Raw genomic sequence first — 22,668 nt, 5'->3', positions numbered from 1 at the left:
AAAAAAAGAGTTAGAAAACACACCAAACCATCCACCCACCGCAGAGAGACACCTACAGCTCACATGAAATAGCAACTTTTATTTTCTCAAATAAAATAATCCTTCCATTTCTGCTCGATCAGCTTGTGAGGGGCGGGGGGAGCACAAAGGAGAGGGAAGGAGCCCTGCTCAGACAAGTTTTCTATCAGACCTGTCTTCACAGTTAAAGAATCTGCATCAAACCGAACCCTTTTTCAATGAAAGAAAATAAAAGCTATTGGCAACTCTTGATCCCAGAAGGAAAGAGCTGATCTCTATCAGGCACTCTAAACTGTTCAGCATCGGTATTCAATGAAAAAGCATGATTAGAAAAATCCCAGACTTCTGAGGAAAAATAGCCAGACAAGCAACAATGTTTAACAGGGCTGGGGTAAAACCCATGGCATGGGATGGTTCTTGGAGCCGGAAGAGCTGTAACTGGAATTTAGGGTCATGACTGAAGAAGCAGCGGATCCCCAGCAAAACTCTTGGGCACTAATGGGCAGGATAAGGGCAGAGGAAACTTCCAAGGTAGCTCTTCGATGAGCGATGTGCCAGAAATGAATCCTCATTGCAGCCTACAGCCCTTTGATCATTCCCTGCTGCAGTCTGCCCACGTTAAAGGTTTCGTTTCTCATCTCTCTCAGTACCAGTTGGAGCAGGATGTCCTACAAACCCTACCGATGAGCTAAGGAGAGGCACAGACTGCCACGTTTTTATATTAATTAAGTGAGACCATTATAAATTCATCAAGAGCTGTCTTGAACACAGAGACTGAAGTCTCCAGTGGCGAAAGCTGCACAGACACCATGTCCAGCAAGCAGGGAAGGGAGATTTTTGTTTCTGTTTTTGATCAATGCTTACATTAAGTGAATGGATATGCCGCAAAGCATTAGCAATGTTCTCTCAGCCTCGGTTTTCCTGTCCCAAAGCACAGGGCCAGGTTCATTCACACAAACCCACTGGTAGAATAACATGCGGATCCACCTGCAAATCCTACAAGCGACAGGATGTTGCCAGCAGTGGGAACTATGTTCTAGAAGAACTGACTCCTTTTTTTGTTATTAAGAAACACCACTTCACTTAAAATGCTGCCAGACAGAAACCCATCTTCCCCATCCCCACCTGCAGGTACAGTAGCTTCATATTTTGCCTCTCCAAGAGAAGGAGCTTCACAGAAGCTTTCTTAGCTGTGGAACACATCTCCCTTTTCCTTTTTTTTTTTTATTCTCCTTTTTTTTTGTTTTGCTTTTGTGTGGTGAGCTCCAATTGTAGTGATTAAAGACACGGCCAGGCACCAAAGAGGGTTACTTCTTTACAATCTGAATGACATCTTCATGCTCCATCATATGGGTTAAGCCCACTCTTTGAGGGCTGTACTTTGTGCTTGTCCCCTTTAAAGCAAAACAGGGAGAAGGGTTAGGAGAAGACAGGTCGAAGACACCCAAGGACAGGGATTTCATCTGCTGTTAAACACTTACCCACACCAAGGCGTATTTGAACTGGCTGGCTAAGGATCTGTGAATCCGATGGCACTGCAAGACAGACAGATAGTTCAACAACACTTTGGCTTTGCAAACACCTTGCTCAATGTCCAAGAGCTAGAAACAACTCAGTTCTACTTCAGAAAAATACAACAGCAGCCAGTGAACAGACACACAGGGATTACCAGCCCACAAAAAGCCCCGTCCCATTGTTTCCATGTGCTTTTTCACTGAACTGCATTAAGCAATTTATTTTTAACCTTTCATAGCTGCTAGGAAAGAAACCCAAGAGAGATGGAATTGGTAAAGGTAACAAAAGGAGAAGCGCAAGTGAACACTGACATATCCAGAGCTTTACAAAGCACAAATCACAGCAGGCTCCAAGAGGAACCTGCCTTCTACAGACAAGGAAACATAAAAGACTTAGAGAAATTACCACATGCTCCACAGAGGCCCCTTTCCGTAGAATAATGGCATCTGTAAAGTCTGGTCTCTCTGTGGAAAAGCAGGATAGAGAAAAAACATTGGATTTCCATCAAGAGTTTTCCAGCATGCTGACATCATCGCACATTGCCCTGTGCTTACTACTCTCAAATTTTGGCTTTGAGCAGCCCGATCCAGTGGGAAGTGTCCCTGCCCATGGCAGAGGGTGGAATTGGATGGGCTTTAAGTTTCCTTCCAACCCAAACCATTCCATGATTTTGTGATACCTCCTCTGGTAACACTTGCCCGCTCCCAGACAGAACAGGAATCCGGGTGCTCAAAAGCATGAAATCAGTTCTGCAGACGCTCAGTACCCGGGAGTATAGTTACCCACACCACACAGTCAACAGCTTCCTCACAATCCACCCGGTCTGTTCCAAATACTTAGGACAAACGAAACTATCCAAATCAAACCTGCTCAAGTAAAACCAAACCACACTGCAGTTTTCCGTAACATCCCCAAGATTTTGTATCTTAACAAGCCCATCAAAAGTTCCTTCATCTCCTCATATCCACCCAAGTTCAGAATCACAGCTGTCACAACCAAATAGGAACAAGTTATAGATGTGTTTTCATCACCAGGAGAAGCTGCAAGTCAATTATAAAGCAAAAGGAGGATCAAAGGCACTCCTGAGCCTCAGGAGCAACTCCTCATGGGAGTTGCCAAACCTCTCACAGCAGGAACCAGAGAGCTCTTCGGGGTAGTGAAGGGCTGAACAGTTCATTGCAAAGTGCACCTAATAAGGAAGAAAGTTGCGAATTTGCAAACTTTATTTCCTTATATCATCATGTAAGGTATTATGCAAATGCAGCTCTTCTAGTGCAGAGGGCTGTGGTGGGACAAACACACGGTGGGATCAGAAAGCATCTCCCAAAAGATGAAAGCACATTAGAGAAAGCATAATTGCAGCATTTCCGAGACACAAGGGATCGCTGACAGCCACATCCAAGCCCTGCCTGCAGCCTGTCTGCTTCTGATGAGCCTTTGTGCTTTTCAAAACTCCTGTTTGGCTAATGGTCACTTACGTCCTCGCTTCTTGGTGTAGATGCAGGTAAGTGCCAGGTATTCCCAGAGCTTCTCCAGCAAGTAGTCCAGGTTCAGCTTCATGCCACAGCTGCAAAACACCAGGAATACCTCTGTGTTTACTGTTGCTGTGATTTAGAGATCCAGAAGAACGAGGTGAAATGCCTTATTAAAGTGCTAGAGAACAAGGGGACATCTTTAATGAGGTCAGTGAAGGAAATACATGAGGTGACATAAATGGCACTTTCAGAATGGGAAGTGGCTTTGAAGCAGCAAAGCCCTAGTCCGATACATCAGGACTTCTAAAGAAACAAGTTAGACTGGTTCACTCTGGCCTGCAGACAGCGTGGAGAAGCCAAGCTGCCTGCCTCTCCAGGGAAAGGAAGTCTGCAAAGGGCTGCACAGTAGCCCTGGGAGAAGCCACAGAAAGAGGTATGAAATGAACCACCACACCATCCAGGCCAGGACATGAGGCAGCCTGACAGGCTCCTACCTGATCACAACACTGTGGGGCTTCCGAGCAAGGCGATCCACTTCCTCCATAGAGATCTGGTCAATCTTGTTATAAACCTAAGTCAAAGGAAAAACAACACAGCCTTTAGGAAGACAATTCAGTAATACTGTAAGAGATGTAGATGTAGGTACAACAAAGTAGTTCCAGCATCTCAAACAGAAACATAGATCCTGTGAGCCAGGGGACGAGCCAAGGCTGCTGAAATTCAGAAGCCTAAATGTAACTTTGGGTCTTCTAAAGTCCTCACTTCGGGACTCGCAACACGTTCTCTGATAGCTCGGATTACCCCAGAGACCCAGTCACCATCAAACAGAGCCATTAAGTGACCTCTGGCACAAGGGACCAGTAGGGAAAAGCCAAGCGTAGAGCTGGCAATACCAGAATCGATGGCTTCACGATTTGGGAGCAAGCCCCCTGGCAGCAGGACAGGCAGCGCCCGCTGCTCCACGGCAGCCAGCCACAAGAGGGCACAGGGAACACACGCAGAGCGCAGTCGCACGGCTAAAGCTTACAAAAAGCTCCCTGTTGAGCTGTACTTTCCGCCTCCTAAGCCCCAAATCGTTACTGCTTTAGGAAGCAAGGAGGCTCAGCGTTTCCAGCACAGAACGGAAATGCTTGGTGCTGCAGAAGGCAGGCTGTTTCTGAGATACTCACGTAGAGGCACGGCATGTAGACCCTGTTGCCTACAATCACATCAATGAACTCATCAGGGGAGCAATCCTCTCTGAAGAGGACCTCGGCATTGAAGATTTCTGAGGTGAACGTTGTCAAGGTTAAAATCCCAACATGTCTACACCCCATTGTGAGCCAAAAGGCTGAGCTTCCTTCTGAAACCTGTTCTCAACCCAGCACGCACCAACAACTACACAAGGCAGTCCTGAAGTGGGTACCACTTGACTCATGAGCTGCTGATGGCTTAGAGTTCTCCTGTTTCAGGAAAGGATACTGTATTCATGGAGGATGAGCTGCACCAGTTTCTCGGAGCACTGAGTCAACGTGACAGTTGAGTTGAAGGAGATACCTCCACCCTTCTTCGGCTGCAGGGATACAAGAAAGCAACTTATGAACAGTCCGCAAAATCGACAGCCCTCCTTCAGCCTGTCCAACGTGAGCGGCAGCACAGTCACCTCGGCTTTGAGTGGGCTGTCAGACTCAAGCTGTGACTGCAGCAGCCTAGGAAGCCTCACCTTGAAGTAGATATTTGGTTTGCTTTTATTCAGACGAATTCCTACAGATTCCAGTTCTTTCTCCAGCAGGGCCCTGCAGGGACACCGCACGTTAGTACCTATGAGGTTGAGCACAGCCAGGTAACAACCACACCTTTCCTTTTGGACTACCGCATTGATACGGCCTTGCCACAAGCTTCCACTACCACCTAAAAACCACAGCAAATGCAGGACAGAGTCCGTGGGAACAATCCTTCAGCTGAGAAGTCCAAGCCAGCAAGCCAGCATGCTTCTAATGGACTGCAACCTCCATCTCATAATCAACAGAATCATTGAATGGTTTAGGTTGAAAAGGACATCAAAATTCATCCCAGTTCCATCACCCCTGCCATGGGCAGGGACACCTCCCATTGGATCAGGGGGCTCAAAGTCCCATCCAACCTGGCTTTGAACACCTCCAGGGATGGGGCAGCCACCACTGCTCTGGGCAACCTGGGCCAGGGCCTCCCCACCCTCATAGGAAAACACTTTTTCCTAAGACCTCACTTCCATCTCCCCTCTTTCAGCTGAAAACGCTTCCCCCTCATCCTATCTCTGGAATTCCTGATCCCTTTCAGCTCTGGAAACTGCTCTAAGGTCTCCCCAGAACCTTCTCTTCTCCACGCTGAATATTCTCAGCCTGTCTCAACTTAAGTACTGTTGCCCATCATGCACAGGACAACACTTTAGGCAGCTGGCATGATTTCTGGGCATGTGGGAACCCCTGAACCCAGCCCACCACACCCCACAGCTCCCCACACCCAGAAGCACACCCTCACCTCTGTACTTCACCCTTCGTGGCATCCAGCATCATAATAACGACGTCTGCCGTCCTGGCCACTGCTATCACCTGCCGACCTCTGCCCTTCCCTGAGAAGAGAGGAGATGGCTGCACATCAGAGAGAAACCAGCTATGAGGTCTGCAACAGATGGGGACTCCTACCCTGCACGGCTGCTTGGAAGCAAGGAAAAAGAACCCCCAGTTCTGTTCTAGGCTGGGGGGACCCGAGTGCATCTGGTCCTTCCACACTGGGTTATGTTCAGCACAAACCCTAATGAGTACTCTTTGCTGCTGCTCCTCCAGAGGTTACGAGAATTGGTGTGTGTAAAGCTATCTGAGCAGGGCCGCACGGGGGGAAATGGAATTCTCAGTCAGCAAGACAGACGTGCATCGGTAGCAGCTCCAGGCAGCACACACGGCTTACGCACCCAGAGTCCCTGTACAGCGGAGTTATGTACACTGTCTGCTCTAAAAGGAGAGAGACCTGGTTAATCAGGCCATGATCCTCCAAAAAAAAAAAGATGAAAATAGACCATCAGGAGATTTTCCAGTTTCCCAAGGTATCTTCTGACACGGTAGCTGATCTGGGCAATGACAAAGTGGAGGAACAATGCAAACACCTCTTCCCAGAATCAGAAGATACAGGAGGACTGAAGCAGAAGCTCAGGAAATTAGTCAAGAAGTTACTGTTTAGCTGAAATTCCCCCCTCCGCCTCTCTAGCATCTTTCTTTAGATTTCCTCTGTACCAAAAAACAGATGAGCAAGATAACACTCACATAAGAAGGTGAGAAGTGACTGCCTTGCTTTGGCTCCCACCTCCAGAAAAGCATCTTTCTGCTACAAATAGATCCTTATGTGGGCTCAGAGATGAGAATCGTGCCTCACGTAAGATCAAGGACTCCAAAATTTGGGAAGCCAATGCAGGAACTGTTGGCCCAGGAAACCTGCCAACATTTGAGACAGCCAAGTACGCTACTGAGGAATCCTTACTTCACATGAACATAGAGATCAGCCAACCTTGTGCTGCTCCTTCGATGATCCCAGGCAGATCCAGTAGCTGAATATTGGCTCCTTTGTACTGAAAGAGAAAAGAAGGATGCAAAGCTGAAAGATTTGTGCAGGGCACCTGGGCTGCCTCGAAAGCCCCAAGCAGGCACTGGAGTTCAAAGTCCACAGAGAGCAGAACTGAATGAACTCAGCAGAGCAGCACAACCCCACACAAAGCCCATGGCTCTGTTTTGTTGAACCAACATCCAGAAGGTTTCCTACGAAGCAGCGTTCAACACCAAGTACTGCAGTACGTTGCAGTACCTCCTAAAGCATCACATGATTTCAGGCTGACAAAGCACTAGGTAAAGAACATGGTACAAGAGCAGCATTACCCTGAGCTGCTGAAATGGAAAGGAAAGAGGAAAAAACAACTTACTTTCTTAGTTTAACGAGAAAGCACTGTAACAAGCAAGGGGCATCACCTCTTTCCAAGATGGATCAGAACTGTTCAGATGTGCTGCAGGTCTTACAGTGCCAGGAAATAACAGGAGACCTCCACTCATCAGCTCAGCAGGGACATCAGCCTTCAAGCTATTGAGAGAAGCTCTCCACAGCGGCTTTAGCGACTGCAGCTCACGGCTGCACTTGGATGCGTTACAATATTTGTGTTCGCTTCAACACCAATATGGTTACTTTCATTATTTAACTCTGCTTTCAATTCTGACCCAGATTTTCTCATTACTCTTGGACACTTTTCAGTTTGATGCCCTTTATCGTTTGCTTTACTGATGGATGCTTAGGCCACCACTAATAAAACTCCTCAAGGACAGGAGTAGTTGTATTTTCTTTCCAAATTGATCACAGTACAGATTGCCTTTTTTAAAGCTTCATTAAAAACAAATCTGTCAAGGTTTCCAGCCATCTGGTCAATGGCGCCAATAGCGGTTATAAAAAATTCAGTTGAGAATTGCCGTATTGCTCTGGTCAGTCGAACGGCAGCGTATGAAACCCGCTCATGCAGTCAATCCTGAAGAGCTACGCAGCCTAGGGAAGAGCTAAATCAGCACACAGGCTGCAGGAGACCTGATACCGCAAGCACATGAGACCTCCTAATGTTTAAAGCAGAAGTCAGCAGAGACATCTGGCTCTCACCGCTGCTCAGTAGCAGGACAAGTGTAGCTGGTGTAAACAGACACATTTATGTGTCTGGGTTCCTTACTGCCACTGAGCCAAAGGGAGGAAAATCTGACTTACTTCTATGACTCCTGGGATACATGTCAGGGTTGTGAACTCGTAAGACGCAGCTTCGCTGGCAGTCGAGGTCATTAAACTCAAAAACGTGGACTGAAATGCAAGAGATCAGCACTGGTAAGTGTTCAGCAAAACAAAGAGCACCAAAGTGTTCCTCAGTGCTGAGTGTTGCGACTGTTTTGGGACTGAGGCAGAAGGAAGGTGACTCATAGAATCCTGGAATGATTTGGGTTGGAAGGAACCTTAAAGCTCATGCACTTCCATCCCTCTGCCATGGGCAGGGACACCTCCCACCGGATCAGGGACTCCAAGCCCCATCCAACCCGGCCTTGAACCCCTCCAGGGATGGGGCAGCCACCACTGCTCTGGGCAACCTGGGCCACTGCCTCACCACTCTAATTATGGAGAACTTCTACCTAATGTCTCATCTCAATCTCCCCTCTTTCAGCTGAAAACCACTCCCCCTCATCCTATCCCTGCACTCTGTGATCCAGAGCTCCTCCCCAGCTTTCCAGGTGCCCCTTTGAGTACTGGAAGCTGCTCTAAGGTCTCCCCACAGCCTTCTCTTCTCTAGGCTGAACAACCCCAACTTTCTCAGCCTGTTCTGAGCATGTACAGGAGGTGCTCTACCCCTCAGATCATCTCCATGGCCTCCTCTGGACTTGCTCCAACAGATCCCGTACTCTCACGGATTTCCTTAGCAGCACTGTGGCTGGGCAGGACTGAGTTTTAGGCTGTGACCACACGGCACCGCACACAAGGTGAGGGAGCATTTCCCCTCCCTTTGATTCTGTGTTAAGTCACAGTAAGATGTCAAAAGATGAAGAGGAGACGGCTCTGCCCTACAGCCACAACCCAGCCATGCCACGTGGTTAACACAGACACTCACTGACCTTACCCACAGAAGGAAAACCGATGAGCGCCACACGGGCATCTCCAGATTTCATCACATCGAAGCCTTCTCCTTTAGCAGCTGAGGATTTGGAAGGTTCTAGCAACTGAGCTCTGTACTTTGCAAGCTTTGCCTTCAGCAGTCCCAGGTGGTACTCAGTGGCTGGAATAACACAAAGGCAAGAACCAGCTGGCAAAAAGCTGCTGATAATTCACTTCCAGAAAGAAAAACCTTCCTAAAAAGAAACACTATAGATCTTGGTGAATGCTTTAACCACTGACAAACACATCAGCCCTCCCCAGCTGTTCTGTAACCTCTTGAGACACTGGCCATTGAGAACAAACCTTCTGGAGTCCCATAGGGAAAGCCAGACTCAAGGGAAATATGCAGCCGGAAAAATCCTGAGTAAAAAAGCCAGAGGGAGCACAGGTGCAGGAGTCAAAGAGTCAAGACACACAGTTAGGGAGGAGAAAATCACAGGGGGAACAGCTGCACCTGAGTGCCATGGTTTAGCCCTGGGCCAGCCCAATTTAGCAACTAAAACATGAGCAGTTGTGGTCCCAATTCCCTTACGCCTCCCCCCTTTCCTTGAGGCAAAGGCCTCTCTTTATGCCTCGTCACATTTAGCATTCCAAAAATGCAAGATTTTTTCCCTCCCTGTTCTTGGTAAGTTTTAAAGACATTTAACTTGGGGTTCACATGCATGAGAGTACTTTATTGCCTTATTCTTCACAAAACATTTGAATTTACACCCAATACAGAAAAAAAGAAGACGATTGTTTCTGTAGAAGCTCCTTTTAGCACAGGGATGGGCAAGAAACCCAGGAGGTGACAGGTTTTAGTTTCTTTTTTCCATCATTTACGACAGCTTAAAGCCTCTGGAAGCAGCACTGGGCACCCGCTCTGGCAGAATCTGAGGGGAGCTTTGCCCCCACCCCATTATTTCAGGCATTTAAACACCGAACAGCACCAACCCCCCCTGTGCCTGCAACACTGGGGGCTGAGGAGAGCTGAGACGCTGCCAGGGGCTCTGCACTGACTCTGAGGCTTCCACCTGCAGCGGTCAGGGCTCCAACAGCGGTGAGGGAGAGCGGCTGCCAGAGGGGGCAGCCCCACGCATCCCTGCCTCAGGGTTCACTCTGCCCCCTCCCCTCCCCAGCTCCCTAAGCTCCTCAGCCACCCCAGCTCAGCCCCTTGTTCCCCCATAGCACACCCCAGAACCACAGATCACTTCCACACACCTCAGCAACCCCCCCTCAGAATCATAGAATCACGAGGTTGGAAAAGACCCACTGGATCATTGAGTCCAACCATTCCTATCAAACACTAAACCATGTCCCTCAGCACCTCGTCCACCCGTGCCTTAAACACCTCCAGGGAAGGTGACTCAACCCCCTCCCTGGGCAGCCTGTTCCAGTGCCCAATGACCCTTTCTGTGAAAATTTTTTTCCTAATGTCCAGCCTGAACCGCCCCGGCGGAGCCTGAGGCCATTCCCTCTCGTCCTGTCCCCTGTCACTTGGGAGAAGAGCCCAGCTCCCTCCTCTCCACAACCTCCTTTCGGGTAGTTGTAGAGAGCAATGAGGTCTCCCCTCAGCCTCCTCTTCTCCAGGCTAAACACCCCCAGCTCTCTCAGCCGCTCCTCATAAGGCTTGTTCTGCAGCCCAATCACCAGCACTCGCACCCCATGTCCCTCCTCCCCCTTTCTCACCCGCCCCGGCCCCTCATACCGCAGATCCCCCTTCCCCAGGTACCCTCGCCTCTCACCCGCCCCCGACAGGCCCTCACACCCCAGGTCACCGCCTCCCGGCTCTCCCAACCCCCCCAAGCCCCTCACACGTCGTTCCCCCCCTCTCTTCCCCGTCCCCCCCGCTCACCCTTGTTCTTCTGCGTGCGGGCGATCTCCTTCTCGATCTCCGAGATCTTCTCCAGGATCCCCATGGCGGGGCCGCCGGGCGCTCCGGCCCCGCACGCCGCGCACCGGAAGCGCCCGGCCTGGTCCGCCCGCCTCAAGGGCCCGGGCGGGCAGCGCTGTGCAAACCCCGGCGCGCTCCGCCCGCTCCCGCGACCTGCCTTCCGGGTTCCGCCAGCGAGCGGCCCGGGAAGGGGGACAAGGAGGTGGGAACGGCAGCCGCTTCCCTCTAAAGAGCCAGGAGTCAGGGGAAGCCCCACCAGCCCCCTCTGCTCCTCTGATTAAGGATCATGGAGTGGTTTGGGTTGCAAGGGACCCCAAAGCCCATCCAGTTTCACCCTCTGCCATGGCCTTGGACGCGTCCAGGGATGGGGCAGCCACCACTGCTCTGGGCAACCGGGGCCTGGGCCTCCCCATCCCCACAGCAAAACATTTCTGCCTAGGATCTCACCTCAATATCTCCCTTCTTTCAGCTGAAAACCATTCCCCCTCATCCTACCCCTGCACTCCCTAACCAAGATCCCCTTCTCCAGCTTTCCTGGAGCCCCTTTCAGCACCGGAAGCTGCTCTAAGTTCTCCCCAGAGCCTTCTCTTCTCCACAGAGAACAACCCCAGCTCTCTCAGCCTGTTCTGGGAGGTGCTCTAGCCCTCAGAACATCTTCATGGACTCCTCTGGGCCCATTCCAACACTTACATATCCTTCTTGTGTTGGGGACTCCAGAGCTGAACGCAGGGCTCCAGGTGGGGCCTCACCAGAGCAGACCAGAGGGGCAGAACCCCCTCACTCACCCTGCTGGATGACATCCCATCCTTCATTTCCTGCATTTGAGGCAATCAGGAGCTTATTGGATTCCTGGAGGAGGGAAATGAAGCACAGCTCTCCTCCACAATCGAGAAACGCTTTGGTGAACAGACACGGACACAGACACCTTGAACACGTCATGTTTAATTCGGACGTCAATTGCACCACAGAACCCCGTCTCCGTCCGCCCACAAGGATCCCTCCTCCAGTTAAACAGACACCCCAGCCTCCTCCAAGAACAAGCACCCCATTCCTTCCCTCTGCACTCCAGACCCTACACCCAGTCAGCTTCTCACCGCACCCCAATGTACACAACGCCTCCCCTCCACTCCAACAGCCAAAGAAAGAAAACACCAAACCAACGGTGCAAGAGCCGGGGGGAAGCTCCAAGCACCAACAACCCCTGCCAACAACCTCTCAGCTTCACAACCAGCTCTGCACCCACCACACGCATCCCATAGGCCAACATCACTCCAATGGCTTGGGATTTCAGCTGAAGCTGGCTTCAGGACAGCAGGAAGGAGACGGGCCCCAGGACCCTTCCTAACCCAGCTTCTGCTAACAACCATAGCGTTAATCCAATGAAACTGCACCAGCATCATGCTGCGCTGACAGCCCTGGGAAGCACAGGGAGCTCCATGTCACCAGTACCGCGCACACAGAGCTCCGAGGGACTGTGAGGAGCCCTCAGAGCTGGGTCCCAACACCCAGGAGGAGGCTTCACCCTCACTCCTCGTCACAGTCAAAGAGCACCACTGTCTTTTGCCTCTAAAACCACAATATCTCTTAGCACTGCCTGTGAGGAAACCCCTTTCCTCACCGCCCAAGGCGCCACATTTCTCCCAGAGGAGCAGAGTAAACCAAGAACCTGCTTTCCAACTGCTTTGCTTGCAGCCACTCTCCCTTTACACCTGAAATCACTCTCCCACTTGCCCTCGCGCTACGCTACAGATCTACCCACAACAGCCAAGACAATGGGACACGCGTCCTTCATCCTGAGGAGCCTCCCCCTTCTCTCATCAGCAGGTCTCTCTCCATTTGTGCTGGGGAAAAGGATTCATCCGCGGCCAACACCACGCCCGAGGCAGGCGCTTTCCGTATCATCTCCTGAGACCAGCCCGGCCGCTTCTCCAATCACACAAGATCCTGACATGGAATAGAGGAAACGGGCTCACCGAGACCTGAATACTTTCTCATTAAGGCTTAAACTAGCAATAAACCAGACACACATGCTGCCAAAAGGAAGAAAACAAGTGAAGAAGAAAACCTAAACCGCTTTGGCACTCGGCAGGCAGAGGTTTCACTTTCCTCTCCCAGCAGCAAACCCGTTCTCTGCTCCTGCACGGTCAGCATGCAACACAAACCCGCTCAAAGAGGGTGTTGAGAACAGCCAGAAAAACACAAGCTGAACTCTTACAGGAGCCCAGCAGCCGAGACTGTGACACTGAACACAACCGAGGCCAACCTTTAAAATGTCTTTAAAAAAAAGAAACCCACACGTGCATCCACACACACTTTGGCACACGAGCCTTAAGTTATGTCACTTGTAACATCGCAAAGTCAGAGGAGAGCTCCTAGGCTGGGTGGGTTTTTATCCTTTTCCTCTTTTTGCATTGTAAAAAGGTACCAAGCGGTGGTGGTGGTGAAGCACAAAGAGCAAATAACAAATGCTGAGCAGCTCCAGAGCTGTTCCTGCGGCGCCGCTCAACACTCGCACTCCGGTTACGTTCCCAAAGCGGCCGGCTGATTACATACACAGATATAAAAATGTAATGCAGACATTCCCGGTTTTCAATGTGAAAACAGTAAAATGTAATCGAGTACTTGTGCATTTGCCATAGGGTCCTTGGGAAAAGGAACCATAAAAATACTTTTTTTAATAAAAGTGGGGTTTTTTTCTTTTTCTTTTTTTTTTTTTCTTTTACCCTTAACTTAAGTAAAGAGCAAATGTACACCTATAAGCAGAGTTCAGATCCACTTTACTGAGAGCCTGGAAGTCCATACATCAAATTAATTCCCAGTGGTGTATGCAGACAACACCGGAACAGCTCCCAGCTCCAAAGGGCTGGTGTTCCTGAAAGATCTGCAGCTCTGACTAACCTTGTTAGCCAGCGCGAAGCAAAGACTCATTCAAGCCTCATCTGTCTCAGCCAACACTCCCCCAACAGACTCTGCAGCCGAGCAGCTCTCTGCCAAGCAGAGCTCACACACAGGACCCGGCTCTGGGAGCATCAGAGCTGGCGATCCAGACAACAAACCCGAGTCCTGGTGATTTCAACCCATACCAGGCTGTAACAATGAAAATATAAGCCCATAGCTTATATTTTCTTATTACTCAGAGAACAGACCACCAATTCCAGCTACTGAGAAACAGCTTCCAGAGAAGACCTGGGAGGAACTTCAGTGACAGAGAAACTAGCTGTGCAATAAGGAAGTGCATTTAAAGGTAGCTTAAAACCAGATTAAAGATCAAATCGCCACTCGACAGGAGGGAGAATCAAGCTCCAGCAGCCACGCTCCTTGGGCTGGGTGGGTTAACATTCAGGCTCTCTCTCTCGAGTCCGAGGGGCAGGAGAGAAGCGTGCATTCCCGTGCTCCGACAGGGACACAGTTCTCCTGGCAGGCCATGCTCTCCTGCCCGGTTTGCTTCTGTGCGGTATCAGTTCTGGACAGCTGTCATCGGAATTCGTAGATAGGAGCACTGTGCTCAGGAACATGAGTTAAATTCAATGACTGATACCTGGGAGAGAGGGAAAAGACAGAGGAGAGGATTACACAGAGCAGCAGAACTCCCTGGGCACAACAGGTCACGAAGCAGACATCTGGTGGCTGGCTCTTGTCCCCCCTTGGGCCCCAGAGGTGATCAGGCACCCAACACCCACTTACTCGTGGTGCCAAAACCCCATGAGGACTCAGCATCATCCTCCATTCCTGTGCCTTTGAGCTCCCTGCAGCTAGGTTGTGTTTGAGGTGGGCTGATTGTGGTTTTTGGACACCTTTTGAAGTTCAATAACTTTCATGTTGAAACGGTGTTTGCCGCAAGTGCAAATTACTCTCAGGTCTGTCAAAGCTCAGCTCTAGAGGATTCATTTGAAAGCCTCCCAGGTACCTTCCCACCCCTTGAGAGCTTCCAGCCACCCTGCAGATCCACTTGCTGCATGTGATAAGCATCCAAGGGAAAAGAGATCTCTGAAGGTATTTGTCACGTGTCTTTAACCAACCAATTAAATTTGACTGTTCCCTGTGTCTTGCAGCAATGCCCCAAGGTCCACAGACTACAAAGTACTGGCCTAACAAGATTTTGGCGTGAAGGGAGCAACAGCTAAGCTCTTACAGGTGAGAAAGCACTGAGCTCCTTCTCAAAGGCTCCTCTGAAGGGCCAAGGCACAGAGAAACTCAAAGCTCAAACCACCGAGGGAGCACAACCCTGCACAGGAGGCCAGGCTACACTTGCCTGTGAGGACAGGAAGGCAGGAGCAGGCAATCCCTGGGAGCACTGGGACCAGAGACCAGGCTTCTGCAGGGATGCTTTTGGCAAACCACAGCTGACATCTGCCTCCCAACGCACCTCACCAATGCACCAGACCACTGCTTCACTTGGCCACAGCACATCTCCAGATCTCGTGTCTCCCCTCCACCACATTCCCATCCTGGCTAATCCCAAGCCATGCAGGAAGGGGAGGACTTCATACCACACCAACAGGCTGTCCTAGCCTGCTCTGGCCAAGCACTGCATGCAGGCCCTCCCTTCTGCCCCAGGGTCCAGCTGCCAGCCTGCACCTCCTTCCCAGCCCAAAGCACCGGCTGGACACTCCCAAGGCTGCAGACAGGCAGGAGAGGAGTCACAGCTTGGTTTGAGGAGCCACCCTTCAGCCCGCAAGAGAAAAGGAGCTTCCTTACCATTCTGAACTCCTATGGTAGTAATAGCCCTCTATAGATGCTGCTGACTTCTGGAAGCAGATGTAATAGAAACCAGCAAAGGAAGCACCGCTGATATCTTTGATAGTGTGATCTGGGACCAGGAACTGTTCCTGCACACAAAACAGACTGCGTTTAAAAATGCCAATGAACTATTAGCCACTCTCTCAAACGTGCCCTCCCAAACTGAATACTGGCACCCATTAACACAAAGGCTTTCCTTGCTGAGTATTCCTTGTTCTCACAGCCCAGACCACAGAGACCAGCGTGTTCTCCCACCACCTGCCACTACAGGCATCTCACAGGAAAGCAGAGAACTGAGAACAGAACCAGTTTTAAAGAGAGTGTGAGATTTGTTTCAGTTCAACACCTGCCCCCTGCAAACCAGAGGCGGATTGTAAAATCACGAATTGGAGCTGCTTGGTTGACAAAGAGAAGGCTCCAGGGAGACCTTATTGCAGCCTTTCAGTACTTACAAGGGGTTTATGAGAAAACAGGAGAGAATTTTACCAAGATCTGTAGCAACAGGACAAGGGGTAATGGTTTTAAACTGAAAAGGGGAAATTTAAATGAGACCTTAGGGGAGGGAGGCACTGGCACAGGTTGCCCAGAGAAGCTGTGGCTGCCCCACCCCTCAAGGTATTCAAAGACAGGTTGAATGGGGCTTTGAGTGACCTGATCCAGTGGGAGGCATCCCTGCCCATAGCAGGCAAGTTTGACTTGATGGTCTTTAAAGGTCCCTTCCAGTCCAAACCATTTGGTGATTCCCTCCCATCGCAGCTGCACAAGGCTCACGTAAAGAGGGAGGGACCAATGCAGAGGTGCACAGTGGCCAGTCTGCAAACACACAGACCCCACACAGGGACCAGACGCACCAATTCTCTCATCCCCTGGAGCATCACCAAGCAAGACTTTCCTGTTGTGATTTCAGCTGCGACTGCAGCACTTAAGGACGCAATTAGCTGGCAGGACTGGAGTCACGCTGGAATTTGTGAGTACAGTGGGTTACGAGGTTGGTAGAGTGAGATCCTTCATTAAACCAGTGTAGCTGAAAAAGCTTCCAGGCATGACAAGCCTCTGTCAGTCGCTTGTAAGCAGCTCATCAGAGAAGGAGACATGCAGAGTTTACCTTCCATCTCATGAAGACATAGTCCCCATTTTTCAGATCCTCATAATCAAAGTCATCAGAATTAAATGTTTTCGCATACTGGTAAAAAGCCTGGAACTTGCCCTGAAACAAGACAAGAAAAAAGCATGATGGTTATTCCAGGAGCAGAGCTCAGTTGTACCAGCTGTTTAGGAGGGAAGAACTGCTATGGAACAGAACCTCCTCATCAAAGGGGCTGCTCTTTCCCTGGAGCAGTGCTAACCGCACTGGGGAACAGAGAGCATTACCAGACAACCACAACCACATCCAGCCAGGCTGGAGAAGCTCCTTCGCTTCCAGAGGAAGATCTTTTGACAGAAGCACAATAAACACCAAAGTCTGGCAAACAGCAGCAAAGGTCAAGGTGAGGAGGCAATCAGCTGGGTGCTGTGGCCCCAATCCAGGGCACGGCAGCAGACACACCCTGTCCCGTGCAGAGACACAGGTACCAACAGCCCTGCCTGTGCCAGAGGGATACCTCTCCCCTCCTCCATTTCACTTCTCAACAATCCTTCAAAAAGCCCTCCTTTTAAACAAGGAACACCATCTCCTAGAGAGGTCAAGAGACGGGGATTGTTCCTGCTACCTTCCAACCCAAGGCCAGCAAGCAGAAAAGCAAGACACCTCTTCCTTCTCCTGCTGACAGGATCTCTACTCACAAAGATGCCAGTAAAGGGAGGAAGGAGACACCCAAAAAGGAAAGCCTTCCAGGCCCTTTCATGGGCTCTCTAAATCAGGAGAGTCAGCCGGGACTGCACCAGACCCACATCTGCCCCCCAAGATGTATTTACCCAGTGTTTACGATCCACATCTTCATCAGCATCCCACTTGCGTGTTAAGAAAGGGTGCTTTTTACTGATTATTTCCCCTTCAAAAAAGGTGGTGAGGGTTGGGTACTCCTAGGAGAGACAAACAAGGGGTCAGAAGATTCACCACCCAGAGACAAACTCAAACACAGAGGCGCGTGCGCTCAGCAAGAGCAGCATCTCGCAGCACGAGCTCCAGGCAATCTGAGGTGCTCCAGCCCCTCCAAGCAGCACGCTGACTGACTCATCCTGCCCCAAGAGAAGCGTCATCCCTGGGAGACAGTGCCCACCAACTGTCTGACACCACAAGCAGGGAAGGAAGCGGGTAAAGATCCAACTGTTCAGGTCCTGATTTATTCCCTTTCAGCAACGCCAGCACTGGCAGAACACCTGAAGCTGATAATGGATTCGGTTCTGCTCAGACCTTCAGGGAGGCCAGACAAGCTTCCCTCACTAAGGATTCCCAACAAGGCCCATCCTATTTGCTTGACACGCCAAGAACAACAGACTGAGAGTATTAAACTCCTCTGTAGTCAAATTTTCTGTATGCTTAATCCCTGCACTTCCTATTCCTGGTGGCAGCTTCTCCCACCCTATCAGGAAAGAGAAAAGCCTTTACATTGCATCGTTTCTCCTTGTTTTGCAATTAACACTCACCTCTGTAAGGCCTTTAATCTTCAAGTATCCACAGAGATAGGAGTTTTCCATGTCCACATGCTAGAAAAGAGTGCAAAGTCCAACTATAAGCATATGTATAAATGTACCCAAAGTGGTTTCTCACTCCTCCGAGGCTAATTAGAACTTTGGCTGGTACGGATTGAACAGCTTACTGCCCAACGCTCACACCCACAGCCCTTCCCAGGGGCTGGGAACCACTTGGAAAGATGATTTACAGATGCCCAGCTCCCCTCTTAGCCCCAACACCCCAGGTCTGACAAGATCCCACCTGCTTCCAGCTCTGTCAGACTAAGGCTGCACATTCTGCCCAAAGGTCCCTGACAGGAGGCAACCTCCTGTCTTCACTCAGATAAGGAAGCAGACTCGGTTCTCCCATAAAAGCACCGTGGGAAGAATCACACTCCAGACCCCAGTCAACAACTGCTACGAGGGAACTGGTGTTCCAGTGACAGAAGAGGTTCTGGGCCATCTTATTTAAACTATACAAATCATCTAAAAGGTTGCATCAGATGATCCTCAAAGTCCCTTCCAACCTTACATTCTATGATGAGTAAAAAGCATCTATTTACTGCAGATAATTCAGGCTAGAGGAAGGAAACATGACTCTGAGCTTCGCCTAACCCACGGCTCTCCAACATGTTACCCGCACTCCCTGCCCAGCAACACACGCCAAAGCCTGCACAGAAGCCAGACAACATCTCATCCATTCTGAAAGTTGCCTTTCTCCCACATCCAAAGCTTTTACACCACGCTCTTTTTGAGTTACAGGGCTGCATTTCACTGCCACTGCGGTGCAGAAGCAGTGGGGTTGTATCTGCTCTGAACACTTTTAAAGCCAGGGGATTTTCCAAGCTTTTCCCTGACATCTCCATCTCAGTCTTCAAAGCAAGAAGTGAGTTATTTGGGGAAGTGCAAACATCAGCTGTGAGGAGATGGATCTTCCCCACCTGTGATCAAAGACAAGCATCGTATCCCTGAGCTCAGCACAGGGAGAGCAGGCAGCCGCCTCTTCTCAGCTGACAGGCACCAAATCGCAGCATTTTTAGCACAAAGCCACTGCCAGCTCCTGCGAGAAGCAGCGTGCAGTGAAGCTTATTAGCCATGGGATGTCCCCACCACGGCAAACCCTACCAGGTACGCCCCTGCTGTGGGCAAGGGGAGGACCCTACGTGAAAACAGATAGTCTGGTTCGAACGCTCCCTGACCCCGGGGCTCTGAGATGACTCCGCAATGCACCTCACGCTTCAGAACAGCACTTGCCACGCGCTCGAGCAGGGTTCCCCAGATGCCATAGCACCAAACCGGGAACAAAGCTGTCACTCGCGGGGTGCTCTATAGGAAAGCGTGTGTCAGATGTCTGGCTTGCCTGCACGCTCATGACTCCCCACCTCTTGCCAGCTCTGCCCAAAGCCATCGCGCCAATGCCTAGGACTAAAAATAAAGCATGCGAGGTGACAATGACTGCAGGGAGGAACGAGAAAGCCACACGAGCCAGCGTCCCGATTTCCCAGCACAGCTGGGCACTGCAGCTGTCTGGCTGCATTCCTGCCCCCACCAAACCTCCACGCTTTTCCCAAGCCCCTGCTCAGCCTGGAGCAGCCTCCGACTCCACAGGGATGGGAAATCCTGGGTCCCAGGTCCAGCTGGGCCACACTGAGCCAGCCAAGGACTGGGATCTGGATCCCTGCTGATTTCCAGCCCCACAAATGCACACTGAGGGGACTGGGGGGGGCGAGGAGTGGAATGTCCCACTAGCAGGGACTTCCCAGAACAATACCTGCTCTAAACTGAGCTCTTATCCTTCCAACACGTGGCAAGGAGGTGCACGGTCACCCCAGAGCCTGAAGGGAATGGGGGAAACGATCCCAAGTACGGAACCTTGCCAGGCCTGAAGGAATGGGGCAAAGAGGTGGAGTGAAAGGCTTGAGCGTAGCAGGGCCCCTCAGGGCTTGAGGGTGAGGGAGCAAGGAGATGGCCCTGCAGAAAAGGGGTCTCTCCTGGGGCCTACAGGGAACTGGACAAGGTCTTACTTTCCTCCAATTATGAAAAGAATGGGGAGCGCGCAGTGGACTGAGTTGTCTCCAGTATCTCAGGACTCACAGCATTAATGGAAGCAGGGGAATCATCGCAAAGCATCGCAGGGCTGGAGGGAAGTGAGGCAGGGAGGACCCTAGGCCTTTCCAGCCCTGAGAGGAAGGGTCCCCTGTGGCCTTTGCCAGCCTGGTCCCACCTTACTGGGTCAGCGGGGAATGGGGATGCTGGGACTGGAGCAAAGGGGTCACCCCACCAGCCACGGGCCTAACTGGGGCTCCAGGGATGGGGACACAGCAGGGTCTGAGTTCTGAGGGAGCTGGGCAGCGCAGACAGCAGCCTGAGCTGGGGAAGGCAACCAGGGAGAACGATGTCGGGGAGCACGGGAGTAATCGGGGAGGAGAAAAAGCGACTGGGCCTGACAGGATAAGGAAGCATAAGGATAAGGAGGATAAGGAAGGCGGCAGCCTGAGGGGATCAGAGGAGGGCAAGGATGGGGTGACTGGACCCTAAGGGATCTGGGGAAGAAGAAGAAGGGGGCAACCCTCGCCTGAGAGGACCTGAGGGGACATGAGTAGATGACGGCAACCTGAGGGTCATGGAGGGGACAATCACAGCCTAGGAAAGCGTGGGGAGGGGCACAAGGATGGGGTGACTGCACCCTGAGGGCACTAGGGGTGACAAGGAGGCGGCGACCACGGCCTGAGGGGACCAGAGGGGGACAGGGAGGGGGTGACCATGGCCTGAGGGGACCAGAGGGGGACAAGGAGGGGGCGACCACGGCCTGAGGGGACCAGATGGGGACAAGGAGGGGGCGACCACGGCCTGAGGGGACCAGAGGGGCCGACCGCGTCCCCTCACCTGCATGACGACCTCGACCTCGTAGGCGTTGCCCTTGCTGCGCTGCTGCCCGCGGAACTTGGCGCCGCTGTAGAGCAGCGAGGTGGCCACGCCGGGCTGCGCCGTGTTGATGGGGGGCGGCGGCACGAGGCTGCTGCTGGCGGCCGGCCCGGACGAGGCGGGAGGCGAAGACGCCGATCCCGCCGCCGCCGCCGCCGCCGCTACCGCCGCCGCCCCGCCCGCGCGGCGCCTCTCGCTCCGCACCGGCATCTCGGGGGGGTCCCCGGGCGCCAGCGTGGCCGGTGGGGAGCGCGGCCGGGGGCGCCGCCCGCCCCGCTCCGCTCGCCGAGGCCGCCGCCGCCTGGCCCGGGGCCTCCCGGCAGCGCCTCCGCGCGCGCCCATTGGCCGCCGCGGGCCCGGCGCCGCGCGCTCATTGGCCGCGGGGCACGCGCTTCCTCCCGGCAGCCGCGGCCGCGGGGGGCGATGGGAGTTGTAGTTCGGCGTGTCACGGACTGGGCGGGAAAGGACCTCGCAGCCCAGCCCGGCCCAGCCGCCTCCCGCTGGGACAGGGGCTCAAAGGCTTCGTCCAGCCTGGCCCTGACCGCCTCCAGGGTTGGGGGCACGACTTCTCTGGGCAACCTGGGCCAGCGCCTCCACACCCTCATAGGAAAGCATTTCTCAGCATCATAGAATGAATCATAGAGTGGTTTGAGTTGAAAGGGACCTCAAAGATCATCTAATTGCAACCCCACGCACACAGCACAGGCAGGGACACGTCCCACTAGATCAAGGCTGCCCAAGGCCCATCCAACCTGACCTTGGGCACCTCCAGGGATGGGGAAGCCACAACTTGCTGGGCAACCAGGGCCAGTGTCTCCCCACCCTCATGGTGAAGAAATTTCTCCTTATGTCTAGTCTGAATCTGCCCCTCTCCAGTTTATACCCATTGCCCCTCGTCCTATTACCCAGTGCCTTTGTAAACAATCCCTCCACACCTCTCTCTTGCAGCCCCTTCAGGTACTGGAAGCTGCTATAAGGTCTCCTCGGAGCCTTCTCTTCTCCAGGCTGAACAACCCCAACTCTCTCAGCCTATCCTCGTATGCGAGGTGCTCCAGCCCTCTGATCATCTTTGTAGCCTCTTCTGGACCTGTTCCAACAGTTCCACATCCTTCTTATGTTGAGGATTCCAGAACTGGACACAATACTTCATGTGGGGTCTCACGAGAGAGGAATAGAGGTGCAGAATCTCCTCTCTCGCCCTGCTGGCCACGCTTCTTTTGATGCAGCCCAGGACACGGTTGGGCATTTCCCCTCATCCTATCTCTACAGGCATTGCTAAAAAGATTTTCTCCATCTTTCTTTAAGTGTTGAAAGGCAGCAATAAAGTTTTCTTGGAGTCTTGTCCCCCCAGGGTGAGGGAGGCGACTCTGCCCCTCTGCTCCGCTCTGGTGAGACCCCAGAACAGGAGGCTATAGGGAGACCTTAGGGCAGCTTCCAGGACTGAAAGGGGCTCCAGGAAAGTTGGGGAGGGGCTCTTGATCAGGGAGGGAAGATACAGGATGCGGCGGAAGGATTTTCAACTGAAAGAGGGGAGATTGAGATGAAATCTTAAGAAGAAATGTTTAGCTGTGAGGCTCTGGCGCAGGTTGCCCAGGGAAGCTGTGGCTGCCCCATCCCTGGAGGGGTTCAAGGCCAGGTTGGATGGAGCTTGGAGCCCCTGATCCAGTGGGAGGTGCCCCTGCTCATGGCAGAGGTTGGAGCTGGATGGGCTTTGAGGTCCCGTCCAGCCCAAACCACTCCATGATCCTGTATCAAACACCGCTTCCCACCCCCGCCGGGGCGTGTGTGCGGCGGGAACTACAACTCCCAGCAGCCCCCGGGGCCGCGGCGGCG

At 52.1% G+C, this 22,668-nt stretch overlaps 2 protein-coding genes across 3 annotated transcripts; both read right to left on the bottom strand.

Annotated features, from left to right (window-relative positions):
* Positions 1-59: 59 nt before the first annotated feature.
* On the bottom strand, positions 60-10,659 carry DRG2 (developmentally regulated GTP binding protein 2). Of its 2 annotated transcripts, none has more exons than XM_069870411.1 (13): positions 10,519-10,659; positions 8,645-8,805; positions 7,755-7,844; positions 6,528-6,588; positions 5,508-5,598; positions 4,711-4,783; positions 4,470-4,560; positions 4,178-4,275; positions 3,503-3,579; positions 3,012-3,100; positions 1,939-1,997; positions 1,500-1,553; positions 60-1,412 (listed from the first exon to the last, which is right to left on the bottom strand). In XM_069870411.1, the coding sequence occupies exons 1-13, from the start codon at positions 10,580-10,582 to the stop codon at positions 1,326-1,328; spliced, it is 1,095 nt and encodes a 364-aa protein (XP_069726512.1). In that variant the 5' UTR covers positions 10,583-10,659; the 3' UTR covers positions 60-1,325. The 2 variants fall into 2 exon arrangements, with proteins under 2 accessions (XP_069726512.1, XP_069726513.1); XM_069870412.1 differs by having other exon boundaries at positions 8,650-8,805; positions 10,519-10,656.
* Positions 10,660-11,481: 822 nt separating this feature from the next.
* On the bottom strand, positions 11,482-21,177 carry GID4 (GID complex subunit 4 homolog). The gene is made up of 6 exons (XM_069869812.1): positions 20,797-21,177; positions 17,884-17,943; positions 17,212-17,319; positions 16,403-16,504; positions 15,256-15,386; positions 11,482-14,095 (listed from the first exon to the last, which is right to left on the bottom strand). Exons 1-6 carry the CDS (start codon positions 21,175-21,177, stop codon positions 14,032-14,034), a joined length of 846 nt encoding a protein of 281 aa, XP_069725913.1. The 3' UTR covers positions 11,482-14,031.
* Positions 21,178-22,668: the final 1,491 nt, after the last annotated feature.

The sequence above is a fragment of the Phaenicophaeus curvirostris genome, chromosome 16 (genome assembly GCF_032191515.1).
Source record: "Phaenicophaeus curvirostris isolate KB17595 chromosome 16, BPBGC_Pcur_1.0, whole genome shotgun sequence".
Classification (NCBI taxonomy): Eukaryota; Metazoa; Chordata; class Aves; order Cuculiformes; family Cuculidae; genus Phaenicophaeus; species Phaenicophaeus curvirostris.
Note: the sequence above shows the minus strand (reverse complement) of the source record. Positions and strands in the feature narration are given on the sequence as shown.